A 14725-nucleotide genomic window follows, 5' to 3' on the forward strand; every position below is an offset into this window, starting at 1 on the left:
CATCTGCCAGGCCGGCCTCTGACTTTTTTTCTTGTTAGGCGGACCCTGCCCATGCGCCAAGAAAGAGAAAAACAGACACTTCATCCATCGATCCATCCCACTAGCGGTGACGTTTCTCCGATCTCTAGATAGCCTCTCGGTGGGAATCTCACCCAGGCAGCATCCGCAAGATCCGGCGAGTTCAACCAGTATTTTCTCTCATTAGGAATAGACTATCTTACGTGCCTGCTCGAATGGGGCTGTCAGAGTGCCCCAATTGGATGGTTTGAGTTTATGACGTTTGCCTAGCCAGCTTGACAGTATCCCCGGGACTTCCGATTTATTAATAAAGTCGTAGCCTGCCGCTCAAAGTTGAATACTTGTAGTTTTCCTTTCTACTTCCCTTGCTTACTAGTGAGACCCGGCGGCTGTGGCATGGCTCATGGCTATCTCTGGTGACCGAAGCGACTTTAGACGCGGCGAATATCCACGAAACAGTCAAACAGTTATCCTATAACGTTTCACGCGTTCAGCCATTGCCCACATGGACGAAACTGTCCATACTGGACGTAAACCAGCCTTCAGCTGACATGATCGAGATATAAACAGCTTTTTAAGGAGGCCCTAGTTTGTATACAACGACGGTGCGACCAAATGCACAGATACGCCCGTACCCAAATACTTGACTCAAGCGCTCATCATTTATGAGCGAACATTGAAACCCAGTCTCACAGAGTACTAGCCAGATCAGCCATAGACGGGCTCTTGCCATACGCCTGGTCCCGGTCACCAACGTCGGTCAAGGCGATGACCGTCTCGACTACCGGCCTCGGCCAGAACTCGGACTTCTGACGGGCATAGGCTGCTGCGAGGTCATTGCCGTTCGTGACACCTCCTATACGTGAGCTGCCGTGTCAACGCGTGGTTTTGACAGCGGTAAAGGGGGATCACTCCATCATTCTCATGATGTGTGTGATTGAGGGATACTGACCACTGGACCAAAAGTTGCCATCCTGCACCCACCGCAGCTCGGCGCCCTTCTGGATGATGTCCTTCCCGAAGCGGGCCGTGATATCGTCCTGCACGCCGCGCGGCCCACAGATCGTCTTGCCCTTCAGGAGCCCGGCGTACCCGCAGACGTAGATGCCCGTGCAGACGCTCAGGATATCCGTCGCGGGCTGCTCGCTGTGCCGCCTCAGCCAGTCCAAGGCGTCCTCCTCGAACCGGGCGGCCGGGTCCGGGCCGGGCACCACGACAATGTCCAGGTTCCCGGGGGCGACCTCGTCGTCGCCGAAGTGGTTCGTGGCCTGGGCTCTCAGGTTGGCCGTCATCGGGATGGGCTCGCCGGCCTTGACGGAGCCGACGTAGTGGATGCGCACCGACGGCGCGAGGTCAACCACCTGCCGCGGTATCATGTCCGAGGCGATGCTGAGGTACTCGTGCGACATGCTGGCCAGGATGTCGACGCAAGCTGCGTCCAGCAGCTGGCAATCCTTTGGGATGAAGACGCCGATGCGTACGGTCTTGCGAGGGCTGGCCATTGTGGTCGGTTGTCTTTGTGATGATCACGCAAGTATAGTCGAGCAAAGTCACAAGGCGTGTTGGATATATCGAGAACCATAACCTGCGAGTTGAACTGGGAGAGATCAGCCAAGCCCTTATATAACGAGAGCTGTTTACGTCTAAAATCCTTCGACACGACAGGAAGCAAAATGACAATAATCCAAGTGCTTTTCTTTCCATGGGCAACTATAACAAACGCCGAAGCGACTCGGAAGGAAGCAAGCGCATGAGGAGAATGGTGTAACATGATTGGTGCGCCGATTTCCCAGCTCCGAAGGGTCTCGGAGCCACCTTGACGGGACGGGAGCTTGCCGAGACACCTAGACACCCGGGCAGGTGTCAATACAACCTTGTGCCAAAGGTGACGTTCAATCTTGACAGAACAGAGTTTAAGTTTGAACCGCGGCCGTGGTGCTCTCGAGTTCACAAGGTTTTCGGGTATCACAGGTACATCCGAGCCAGAGCATCCACGGCAAAGATATGGCCTGCCACGCCGTGTGAAGATTTCAAACGAAGCAGTGTTCATGTTCTATTATCATTGCCGTGGGCATTATATACGTACATCGGGAGGTGTTTGGGACTGACAAGGGAGCGATATAAGTTATCCATTTATCGTTATGAGCTGTCTGGCCGTTACCTCGACAACTAATGCCTCGCTTCGAAGGGTCCCTCTGTTGGATCGATACCCTTCCCTAAGGCCGCGATCGAAAGCGTTCCTCGTTCCGCGTCTTTCTTATACATGTATTAGATATTATCGGGCTAGGATAGATTATCCGGGTGTGTCGGTCGGAAAGATCCTCATACCCTCGTCTCCTCTTCAGTCCACGCTGAGCTAGCCCTAGCCCCCAGCGTGACAGGCAGCCACTGCGGAATCGCAAGACTGGTTCATGTCAACCATTTGCACCGCATTAATGACGCCTCTGCCGCCCTCTTGCCGTATAAACGAATGCCGGCAGGAAAGAAAAGGTCTTTTCCTGCAATTTGCTCCGAGAACTCCAAAGGGCCCAAGATAAGTTACCCTCATATCTAGAATGCCAATGCCAATGCCGTGCCATGCATATCAACATCATGTCCTCTATTTACACACTCTTCTCGGAGCCGTTGTCAAAATGGTCGAAGAGTCGCCCATGGTTCTTTCAAAATGGGTTGCAGAGAAAAGAAACAAGAAGTCGTTGAAAACCGGCATTCTGCGGGAAGCCGGTCCAGGTGAAAAGATTCAAAAACGGTCGGTTGCTTCGCAATTCGCTATACCATCGCGTCTGCTGATAACGACTTGGACCGTTGCCGCGTGACCTTTTTGCTGACCGTATATACCAGATCTTGGGTCCAGAACTGGAAGAGTTGGGCCTGGGCACCTGGAATAGCACCGTACAAGGGCGCTACCAGCGGGACCATGACGTAGTCGATGAAGTTCTTCTTGAGCTCACGATGCGAGAAGCACATTCCCTTAGCCAAGCCGGCATCGTTCATTTCCTTCTCGCGCTGAGTAGCCATGAGCTTGTGGAATCCCTCGTACAAGAACATGTACAGTGCTATCTCCATGAAACCAGCGGTACGAAGGACATTGCAGACTGTGAAGATCAACGTCAGGTTCTGGGGGTCGCCGTTGCCCTCAGCTACCCATATGTAGAGCGTTGAGGCAATGACAAGAATAGTCATCTGAACGGGCAAGAAGTGTGCCTCGAACATACGGTGCACCAGAATGAGGAGGCGCATCCAGTTGATGTCCTTAAGAGTGTCTGTGGTCACATCCGAGAAGATGCCGCTCTCCAGAGTCTGTTCGGCATTCAGGCCGTCAACCTCGGGGATGTACGTGTCGGAGGGGTTGTTCAATGTGACGTGAAGAGGCCGGTAAGCTCTCGAGGTGTGCTTGCGCTCCTTCCACAGCTCCCAGCCCTTTCTCATGGCGTAACCGGAATCCAAGCAGCCCCACATGTGCCTGAGGGCCTGCTTGTATCGGGCGCGCATATCGTTGTAGAGACCGTAGACACCGCTTCCGCCATCGCCATTAACGTTGCTTTGACTGACAGGGCTCAGTACAGTTCGGGTGGTCAGATTTCCATTCATAGCGAAGAAACACTTCAGGAACATGTGCAAGTCCTCGCCGATAGCCTCGGAGTCACTGTCCCATCCGCCAACTCTGTCAACCAGAACTAGAGGAACAGAGTAGACCGAAGTTGGTGGAGCAATGCTCGAGCCACGGTAAAGACCAGACATGCCAGCAGCAGACCAGAGAATATCAGCGACTCGGACAATAGCGGGGACACTGTGAGCATTGCGGTCGAAGATGATGGGCGCGGAGTACAGAGTGGTGGGAGCGGTCTCAGGGTGGGCCAGGTGCATGCTGGTCAGCAGAGCGAAGAAGTTGGAGGAGAGGTGGCTGTCGGCTGTAACGGTTCATGTTAGCAACGCATTCCAACAAGTCACAGCTGGGTGACGTCTGAGTGATATGATGGGGCAGATGTCGGAAACGTGGTATGCGTCAGACGCAGCCCAACGGATAGGAAGGATGCGGATCCCGACGTTGATGCAGGGGTCGGAAGTTCAATGCCTACGTACCATCAATTCCAGTGATTATCACATCCTTCCTCTGCGCCATCGAGTAGCGCTCGCTGAGTTTGCGCGCAGCCCAAGCACAGTTGCTTCCTTTACCAGGAGCCTCGCCGGGAATATCGGACGGGTGCAGGGTGAAGTCAATTGAACGGAACTTCTTGACAAATTCCTGGATGAGGTTCATGGCCTTGAGCTCAGCATTGTGTTCCCGCTGTTCCATTCCGAGGTAGATCTGGATTTGCAGCGCGTCAGTCAGAGATACGTCACGGAAGAGAAACAGTGCATATGGCCTCAGAAGCTTAACGTGGAGCCGGGGCGCCAACGTCATTTCTGGCGCTTGCAGGAAACCAAAAACGTAGAGGGAAAACGTGATGCCATCGTTTCGCGCGTAACGACAATTTTCAGGGGTGAGAGAATGCTTACATCGTAGCTGTGACGGGCTTGGGGATGAGAGGCAAGAACGTCCAGAGTTTCCCTCAGCGTATCGACTTCCTCCTTGTAGTTGGGGATGATGATGGCGTGCACCACGTTGTCGATCGCCAGAGAGTCACCATCTGTGTACTGCTCAATCTCGAGATCGCCAGCCTCGCTGCTGGTTGTCGACCCATCGCGGGACGAGGTCAGGGTCTCGGAGCTCGAGAGCGAGGTGGACGAGCCGCGGCGGCGATGAGACAGCTTGATATCCCGCAGCGCCTTGCTTCGCGCCGTCTTCTTGAGCGTTCTGGTGATGTCGAAGATGGACCAGCAGGCACGGATGGGGAACAAGAATACTAGTATGTGTATAAACAGACAGTAGTAGGCGAATCCCAGCGTCCACCATCCACCGGAGCCCGAGGACGCGGCGGCGGTGGGCGTGCTGTGGTGCAGGTGCATGAGGTTGTAGCCATAGCCCGACGAAGCCGCTTCCTTGGAGATGACCCAGTAGCTGAGGAAGATGGTCGATATCATTGCCAGTCCTCCGGCACGCCGCGTGCACCAGTTGAAGAGAGCCTCCATGTTGGCGATGTGTAGAGGGAGCCCAAGGTGGTTGTCGGAGGTGGGAGGCAAGGCAGGCGCGCGCGACTGGTCAGACGAGGGAGCGTGGAGGACGGAGACTGCGAGAAGGCGCCGTCCGTCGTGACCGGTCGTGAGGCTGGAGAGTGCAGTGCGGAATGAGGGAAGAGATTGGAATGTGGAGGAGAGAGAGGTGAAGGAGAAAGATAGGGACAGGAGAGAGAAACAGGGTGTGTGGGTAGACCAGTGCGACTAGCGGGAAGGCAGAGGCGCAGGCCTAGCAGTCAGAGCAGACTGGGACTGGAGATTTGGTCGATAGCCTCTCTCTGTCAGCCTAGTGTATGTACTTTCTCGCCGGCGTCTCGTCCCACGGACTGGAGCGACGGGGACGGCAGCAGCACTTTTTTTTAGCGCTAGAGAATGCTTGGTCGAACCGACCGATCGATGGTGGCTGGGGGGGTGTACAGTGCAAGAGCAGCGCAGAGATGCCGCAGGAGAGGAATAGTAGCAATAAAAGGAAGTGCCAAAATAACCGAAAGCTTGAATTGTGCTGCCTGCTGCCTCGATCCGGGGGCCACGTCCAATCTTCGCGCCCGTCCTATTTTCTGCCCTGGAGCCAGGTGGTGCCGCAAGCAGGAGAACCGAGACGACGGGGTGATATGAGCCTGCAAAGGGGGAGGAGGGAAATTTCGAAGTGAGACGATACTCGCGAGCTTTGGTAATAGAAAAAAGGGGAGATGAAAGGCGGGCTCATTTAGCTGGGTCTCAAGGTTCAGGTTGCTGGGGGGTGGGTAGCGCGCTGGGTTCCGGGGGCAGGCCTGGGCTGTGAGCCGTCAAATTTGGGGAGCAAGCGCGAACTGGCCCATCCAACGCCGTGAGCACTTGCAGCGAGTGGGTGCCCCCCCAGCGCCCCAGCGCCCGGGGCCCAGGGGTCTCTCTGCAGGGAAAAATGGCGACAGTGAGAAGAAAGTACTGATTCGGGTATGCATTCGGCTTCTCTTAATTCAATCTTTTTTTTTTTTTTTTAAGATTACGCCCGAATAAAGTTGTGATGGCCGCTGGAGAAGTACGGGGTAGCCGGTATGGTACGGGACGCGAATATTCGCTCCCGGTACGACACGACTCTCATCTCATCTCCATCGGGACCGTCCCTGGCCTACATCTAAGTTACAGCACTGTACATAGTAAGAATGCGCCGCGATGACTGTGTCTCTTTACGTGGATGAGTATCCGAATCCTGCACACATGCAGTCTACCTGCAGTTCTCGCCCGCAGGAGGGGGCACACACTGAGACTGGTGATGCCGCAGCAGGTGGGATGGCGACCCTATGTCACCGTTGGGGAGCACATGCAAGGTAGATCATCCCAAGCGGCGGCAGCCCTCGCGCGCTCTCTGTGCCCAGACACACAAGTAAGGCTGTGTTACTCCAAAAAAGCCGTTGCCAATACATAGTACGCATGGCGGAATGGATACAGTCAGTATAGCACTGCACTGCACCGCCTCAGCTCTTGCTATTCTGGGCTGCGCTGCTTACACGCGGCCGAGCAGCTGCGTCTGTCTCTGATAAGCACCAAGGCTCGCCCGCGGCCCCCTTTGACAAGTTGATGGGTGGCACAGACGCCCGTGGATTGCGTTTCAACAGTGATTCCTCGTGGCAGGTCAGCCCACGCCCGGCTATGTAAAGTCTATCTGTTCTTCCAGAGCAGCATGCTAGTCAGCACGGATCTTCAGCATACTTCGGGCGCCGCAACCGTCCAGATCACTTTTCGGATCCTCTTTAGGCACCTGCATTTCGTCTCACATTCTCCTGCATACCAAGATTGGGTAATGTATTCATTTTTCTTCAGGAACCCGTATTTCGTCTCACGTGTTCTTGCATACCAAAAATTGGGCCACTATTCATCTCGAAGAGGTTATGCAGTAAGCGAGCATCCGCTCTGAGCTGTTCGACTAAAGCTTGTGTAAGCGGCACGCCTCGTTTCGATTTCCCGATTTCTTTCTCGGGGTCTCGGGCTCCCATTCCTGTAGTTACTCCGGATACTCTCATATGAAACTAGCAAGCGACCGTGTCGCGTTGCTGAGAATGGTACTGTGCCGTGTCAACCCATCAGGATAATCGTTTCCACTGTCGTCGCAAACCTCGACCCACGTGTCAGATGGCAGCTCTCTCAAAGACATCCATCTGCATGCTTATCCACCGCCTGCCTGTAACTACTACTGCGATTCGGTGCATGTGCTACGCAGCGCAAAAAGCGCAGTCGCGCTACCCAGATGACGAGTCTCGGTAACAGCAGATCTAGCTGCCTTGGCAGTCCATGATTCTATCTTCGGCCGATCTAGTGGGTGATGGTGCGTTCTTTAGTGCCGCAGGACCTCGCTACTGCATCTCGACATCATCTGCTGAGCAAGCAAAACCAGTCAGGTTCAACTGAATTGCTTGCATAAGAAAATATGCGGTGGCTTGGGTGCATGCTGAGCCACCTGGGATTGGTCAGTCAGTAGCAGCTCGGCACTCTGCGCCCGGTCTGAATCGTCATCACCCAGCCAAGCCAGCTCCCAAGGCTCCTCCATTCACACCGCACGTCACAGTCAGGCCATCAACGGCTGCCGTCAAACGCGGCTGCCGTCGTGATGGATGCGTCGTGCGTTGGCGTCGGGGGGGCTCATTCATCTTATCTGAGGTGGTGCTTGCTTAGCGACCTGGGGGTTTTGTGCATACTACCGATGGAACTGCACCGTGTCACTGCGTTTAGGTAAGGGCTTTCGGACAATTGCATTATCACAGGGGACCAGATGTCCCGACTCAGATCTCTTCGTCGATTGCGGACCCCCATGGGTGCACAGTCCACGCCCACCGGCGGATCAACCAACGGACACAGATAACTATGCGCGTTTGCTCGCTGCACATTCTCAAGCGATGGTGGTATCGGCCAATGCTGAATACAGTACTTGCCAAGGTGCCCTCTCATTGTGATGACGAGCCCAAGGCCAGCCAAGAATCGATGTTGTTTCTCTCAACGTCAGATTAAAATCAATGTGACTATGACCTCACTTACACAGAAGGCCTGCCAAGGCTCATCGCGCTGTCTCAAGCCCTCGGCACGGGGATAAACTCCATATCATTGATGAAGTCCGCAAGGCCGGTGCGGAGAATATGTCCCATGCTTCGTTCGCATCTGCCATTGTAGCACAGTTCCGTACTCGGGTCAGCCTCGCGAACTGGCAAAACCTCGCTTGGTAGGCAAGCCGATCAACATGGAGGCCGCCGAAAGCCAAGACAAAGCGCTTTGGGGTTTTGGGCCAAGCTCGACCCCGTTCCAAAACGCTCTGCGCAGCTAATTTCACGGCTGGGCCACCTAAGCTTTTGTACAATCTGGTTGGCTGCCATTGTGTCGACACGGCCAGCATGATTCGTCAACCAGATCCCTGCCAGGATTTAAAATTGGCCATCATCAAGAAGCCGTGTGGAGTATCCCGTACCCCGATGATCCCTATTGACCATCAATTTTACCAGTAGCTGGTACGCGGATCTCACGCCTGCAAGCCAATACGGCGTGAACGTGGTGGCATCTTGAAGTAACGCGTCCCGCTGCCGCAACCCTAGCTTTCGAGGGATTTACAGGCCTAGATCCTGCTGGGGCTTCGACGATGCACTTGCTTAAGGCCAGATACCAGCGCATCAAACGAGAAGGACCGGCCACGAACGGCTTCTCACGTCCACGGGGCAGACAGGTGCCCGGAAACAAGAATCATTGGCTGCTTCGGTTTACGACAACGGTCAGCCTTGAAGCTGACCTGGAAATTGATGCCGCCGGAAAAAAGATCGTTTCATGTCATGCACGGATCGCCTAACGCTTCATTGGCTAGTGTAGCGACGGTGACAATCCTCCCAGAATGCTTTTCGTGAACAACCTGATAAATGCATTGAAGGCTGAAATTTGCGAACTAATTTGGTGTTGTTGGCGTGAAGACTAATAAAGTGCACCAACTACATACAGTACAATACCTTACCATATCAGACCACAAAGTCCAGCAACTGCTTCGGACTATAGTCCAACGCCCGACTGGCAGATAACACTGGAATGTTTGTCGTTCGTCCTGAAGCGACAACCCAAGAGGAACGCGCAACTATGACGTCGCTGCTACCAATGGCCGGGCTCCCACACCATTCCCTAGTCTAGACTGCCTGGTCCCTGATCCTGGAGGAACGCGTCGCCTGCTCTTTGCCAGACTGTCCTGATTTCTTGAAATAAGGTACCATGGGTTGTTTCGGATTGATGGTGGCTACTGATTTCGAGCTGGGGGAGGCACAGTAGGGCTGAGATTATCTTCTTGGTATCCCGACGTCTAAAATGGTATCATCTGTTGTCATACTCGAATCCTGCAGGCTATGTGTGTTACTGTGGAAAGCAACCAATCTCACGTACATCCCGGTCTCTGGGGCGTCGAATCAAGTGCGGGCCAATCAACGTCCTATATGTCCTCGGTTCGCTGAAATACCAGTGGCCGAGTAACTATACCCAGCTCCACGTGGAGCGCTTGGATTATTGCGTGGCCTCGCAACCGTCCCCAGTATTCTTGCCAACGCCAACCATGCTGTGGGCTGCGGTAGATGAAGCGTAGCAACCTTGGATCGTCTTCTCCAGTCTTTGTAATGAGTTGTGGACTTAGCCCTGAGATTCGTCAGAATGGATCAACGGATAACCTGCCGTCCCGACGGTCCTGATACTAGCCCTTGGTGTCTAGTATTCTCGGAGGCAAGCATAATGGATATAAATGCGAAGATCTCTATAAGCCGTCCATTGGGACTATTCATGCCGATATAGGTATTCACCCGCTCAGCGGATCTTTGGCCTATTCTTTCGGTGGTCCAATCGTCCGGTGAATTGCAGAGCACAATAAGCTGTGGATTTCATGCAAGCTCGAAATCTAAACTCCGTGTTCTCAAATATTCCCAAAAGCAACCTTGCTTGAAGGTAGACTGTATATCCATTGAATCGTGCCGCCAGAAGTAGACGCCATCCAGACAACGCCTAATCAGAGCGACGAAGCTTTGCCCATCTCCTGAGTCTGCTACCATTTTGCTTATGATCTACGCCTGAAAGCCTGCTTGGTTGCAGTCCGAGTGGAGAGGAAGATGTCTCGGGGACGAGCTTTTTCTTTTTTTTTCTTTTGAGGTCCTGATCTATGCTATGCTGCTCTCTATAGGACCCACTATCTCTTTGAGTCTATGCACATAGCTGCTCCATTGGGAACCGACGGTTGGTATCCCTGGAGTAGTATTTCCTCCCTTCTCAACGATTCCAGGTGAGAAACCGCCAGGGGAACCCGTCTCAGTCGGGGAAACCGTATTCTCAAAGTCCAGATATGATCCAGATGCAGCTCGGGTGATTCGCACCCATGTAGACAGTACCGGTTGCAGCCTCCGAGAACAGTGCCCTCCCCAGGGGGCTCCCCTTGACGGTCGTGAGTCGTTCGTAATACTGTTGGAAGATTGTCAAAATCTTGACATGGAACCTTGTCGTCATATGGTTCTTTGCCAACCCGTTTGCCGGCGTGGGATTGTGCCGATAAGTGCTCTCAACTCAACACCAGCAACTTAGCCTCCCAAACAGCAGTTGCTTTCACGTTGCGTTATGGCGTTTTTTTTTTTAAAAGTCATGCCGTGGTATTCAAGGCCCGAATTCAGCGCCCATGCCACTGAAGACAGGATGAACAAGTCCACGCCCCCGAAACTCAGGTGATGTTCTTTTCAAATAGCTTCTGAATAGGCTTGGCTGCGTCAATGAACTTCTCGAGCTCCTTATCCAGGTTTGCTAGGTCATCCTTCCGCTTCTTATTGTCCGCAATGAGCTTCTGCTTGCGCTTCAGCAGCTCCATACGTCTCTGCTCCAGAGTCTCACGCTCGGTACGTTCGTGCTCGATCCGCGCGATCATCAATGCATTCTCGTCATCGTCGGCGTGTTCAGGTTTGAGGGCGACGAACTCCTCGATGGGAATGAGAGGAAGCTGTTGGTAGGTATGGCTGGCATCAGAACAGATCAGCTCGGGTTTCTGTAATCGTACACGCCTCGAACAGGTCGTGCAGGGCAGCGCCAACTCACTCATATGATTCGCAGGCGGTGATTTCGCCCTGAAGATGCCGCTGCTCGTAATAAAGGTTCTGAAGCTGGAGATGCAGGCGGTCGACCTCTTGGCGCGCCTCGGCGGTCTCCTGCTTCGTCTTGCGTGTGCTGAAGGTGGCTGCTCGGTGGAGACCTCGTACTTGGGCCAGATGCGTGATCAGGAGCTTCTGCTGCTTGGATATCTCCGACTGCGCCTCGGGCGACGCGCTCTCGACCGGGACCGAGGATGACACTTGATTGACGAGAGTGAGAGCCTGGGTACGCGCATCGCGGGATGCATTGATGACGGCAACCAAGTTCGGCGCCGTCACGATGTCATCCACAGCCATGATGGAAGCAAGCCAGGCGGGTGGCTTCGCTAGATACAAAGAGCTTCAGGCGTGACAGTGACTGTACGATACCGAATTGTCTGCCTGCGGGCGAATCAGTGTTTGTCGCAGATGCGCAACTGCAGCAGGTGGATGCTGATGGCGAGCCGAGTTGGCAAGCTCTGGTCGAATTGAAACACGGCCAGCCAATCAGAAGACGATTCTAACGCATCGAGAGACTGCCTGAGCCGTTGCATCGGAACCTGGAACTGCCCAGCAACACCCCGGGAAGGGTTTTCTTAACACCGTAACTTGGGTACGAAACAGCCCGGCTCCAGCTGCGGGACTGCATTCGCCAGGCCAAGGGTTCCAGTATTTTACAGGTGCATTAACTTACATCGCGTCGTGCAAGGGACTTCGCCGACTTAGCCGCCTCTGGCCGCATCTGATTCTGAACAGGTCACACACACAGCAGGAAGCACAGTAATTCCATCATAGATGCCCGGCCGACCATCGCTGCAGAGTTCGACTAGCTGCTTCTGGGTCGGTTTGGGGGACTCCCATGCCTTTGGGTAGATGCGTCATCCCGTCTTGACTTCGAAGAGGGTGCCGACTAAAGTAGACAAGGCCATGCGCAGCGTTGAGGCTTGATGGTGCGCGGCGCATTGATGATTTCTGTAGTGTACATCCTTGCGCACCTCAGCTTATTACTGTTCTGTCCGTATGTTTAACACTGTCCGTCCGCCTGACAGGCCGTCATTCTGTAAGACGACGGGGACGACCTGGCGGCTGAGACAGTGCGCGCTCCCGATGCTGCAATTCGCCCCTTCGCCTTCGTGCAATCTCAGCCGCCCTGGACGCCCCATTATCTGATAAGCTGACAGACAGACAAAATTGACAAGCGGCCGGAGCTGCACCCTATTGGAGGCGAACCCGGGGTCTCGTCCCAACTTGGGCCGTGAAGCTGTCTCCCTGTATCCGGGTGACCTCGATAGATCCAGGGCGCAAGATCCGGAAGCAGCAGGACGGAGCGTTGGCGGTCAACTTAAAGCGAATCTTGGTTCTATCTGTGATCCTCAACCCACCATTCCTCATCACTGCGTCACTGCGTCACTGCGTACTTGTACTCGGATCTGCCCCATCTCTCGTCTTGAGATTCTCGGCAGTAAGGAATTCTGAATCATCTCCGAACTGCAGATTGTTGGGGCCCCAAGGAGACCCAACCGCTTCGCTCTCCACTTAACCCGCTTCCCTAAAAGTACCAATTGGGCGCCGGCTTCTCGGCTCGTGGTTGTTGTCTGCATGTGAAAGGGTCCAGCGTCCCCCGTTCCCGGTCGCCATTCCTGCAACAGACAAACCCAGAACCGCTGGTGGCGAGTTGAAGGATAACGGCGTCCAGCATTTGACAAGAGTCCAGAGAATTCTCCCGAACAACACACGTGCATCCGTCTGCAGGGTCCCCCGCCTTCGTTACCCGGGTGCCGCCTCTCCCTAGCTGCCATTCCTGTCAGGACGTCCGATTCGGTATTTACATGTATCTCTCGCCGAGTTTGACCCAATACCACCAATTTCTGTCAAGATGGCCTGCACTTCGACCTTTGCCATAGGCTCCCATGAGGACCTGCCTGGTGCCGCAAGCTCTGGAGCGCAGCCTCATGACGTTCAGCCGCGGCAACGGAGACGCCGTTCCTCCTGCATTGTTCGACGGAAATCGCTAGTTAACCAAATCATGGATGGGGAGGAGGGTCTACTTCTCAAGGTACGGGCGACCTGCCGATCTGCCCTGCAATATCTCTAACTCGCACAGGTCGACCTGTTCCTCTCGGAACTAGAGAGACGCCTTGAAACTCTGGAAAGCTACGGTGAAATCAGCTTAGATGCGAGCATTAGTAGGGCGTACTCCACCTTGCAGGCGGTGCGCGCACGATGCTCGCAAGTGTCGGAGGAGATGATTGGTGCTGGCCGAAGGCGGCTTCAGGTGATGGTCGAAACACTGGACGCTCGCTATCATGATGCACTTGCTGCTGCCGAGTCGATGAACGAAAAGGCGAAAGTGGGCATCGAGCTCATGGACACGATGCTTACAGACTACGAAACACGGGCCATGAAGCTGAGGGACCAGGGACTCGCCAATGCCGCTGACGCTGCGGGATCTTTGATGGACGAAGGCCGCCGAGTCGTGGATGAAGGTATTGAGCGTGCTCGTGGTGTGGCCAACGAGGGAATAGAAAGAGCCAAGAGGGCAGCCGAGTCGCTTGAGGAGAACATCCAGTACGCCGTCGCCCGCGCCAGAGAGCACGGACTGATCAAATATGAGGAACTGCCAGTTCCTTGGCGAGTCAACCCTCACATTCTCAAGGGCTACCGATTCAGCGAAACGAAGTTGGGATGCGTGCGGTCCATGTTCAACTTCTCTAATGAGACGGTCAACATCTGGACGCATGCTCTCGGCCTGCTGCTTGTCCTTTCGGTCGCCTTCTATTTTTACCCTTCCTCTACACATTTCAGCCTTAGCACAAAGACGGACGTCTTTATTGCTGCCGTCTTTTTCTTCGCAGCTTGCAAGTGCCTGGCCTGCAGTACCATATGGCACACGATGAACTGCGTTGCGGACCAGACCCTGCTGGAAAGGTTCGCCTGTGTTGATTATACTGGCATTGCCCTGTTGATTGCAGCATCTATCATGACGACCGAATACACGGCCTTCTACTGCGAGCCAATCAGTCGTTGGACCTACATGACTGCCACTGGCGTTTTGGGGATTGCTGGCGTCATCATGCCGTGGCACCCCTATTTCAACCGCGCCGATAAGGCCTGGCTTCGGGTGGGATTTTTCGTGGGACTAGGAGCTACGGGCTTCATCCCGGTCTTCCAAATCATTTACACCAGAGGGCCGGCCTGGGCTTACGACTTCTACACCGAGTCGCACTTGGTGAAGTCCCTCTGTGTCTATGTACTTGGGGCCGTGGTCTACGCCAGCAAAGTACCGGAGCGGTGGTTTCCCGGAGCATTCGACTATTTTGGAAACGCCCATAACTTGTGGCACGTTGCCGTCTTGGGTGGCATACTGTACCACTATGTTGCGATGCAGCAGTTCTTCGCCAATGCCTTCCGTCGGGCACAGGACGGCTGTCCTACCTATTGATCACACCGACCACACGAGGTGGAAGGAGGCACGAATCACGATCTCATGATATAATTTT

The 14725-nt window shown here is 54.3% G+C and overlaps 4 protein-coding genes across 4 annotated transcripts; 1 reads left to right on the forward strand and 3 right to left on the reverse strand.

The window, feature by feature from the left end:
* Positions 1–707: 707 nt before the first annotated feature.
* Positions 708–1520, reverse strand: JN550_009369 (uncharacterized protein; the record flags this gene model as incomplete). Its single annotated transcript, XM_049321434.1, has 2 exons — positions 708–874; positions 971–1520. The coding sequence occupies 2 exons, from the start codon at positions 1518–1520 to the stop codon at positions 708–710; spliced, it is 717 nt and encodes a 238-aa protein (XP_049168726.1).
* Positions 1521–2787: 1267 nt separating this feature from the next.
* JN550_009370 (uncharacterized protein) lies at positions 2788–5091 on the reverse strand (the record flags this gene model as incomplete). Its single annotated transcript, XM_049321435.1, has 3 exons — positions 2788–3929; positions 4102–4327; positions 4519–5091. The coding sequence occupies 3 exons, from the start codon at positions 5089–5091 to the stop codon at positions 2788–2790; spliced, it is 1941 nt and encodes a 646-aa protein (XP_049168727.1).
* Positions 5092–10825: 5734 nt separating this feature from the next.
* Positions 10826–11543, reverse strand: JN550_009371 (uncharacterized protein; the record flags this gene model as incomplete). The annotated part of the gene is made up of 2 exons (XM_049321436.1): positions 10826–11114; positions 11194–11543. The coding sequence occupies 2 exons, from the start codon at positions 11541–11543 to the stop codon at positions 10826–10828; spliced, it is 639 nt and encodes a 212-aa protein (XP_049168728.1).
* Positions 11544–13101: 1558 nt separating this feature from the next.
* On the forward strand, positions 13102–14667 carry JN550_009372 (uncharacterized protein; the record flags this gene model as incomplete). The annotated part of the gene is made up of 2 exons (XM_049321438.1): positions 13102–13281; positions 13330–14667. The coding sequence occupies 2 exons, from the start codon at positions 13102–13104 to the stop codon at positions 14665–14667; spliced, it is 1518 nt and encodes a 505-aa protein (XP_049168729.1).
* Between the last annotated feature and the right edge of the window lie 58 nt (positions 14668–14725).

The sequence above is a fragment of the Neoarthrinium moseri genome (genome assembly GCF_022829205.1).
Source record: "Neoarthrinium moseri strain CBS 164.80 chromosome Unknown scaffold42_Wmoseri_CBS_16480, whole genome shotgun sequence".
NCBI lineage: Eukaryota > Fungi > Ascomycota > Sordariomycetes > Amphisphaeriales > Apiosporaceae > Neoarthrinium > Neoarthrinium moseri.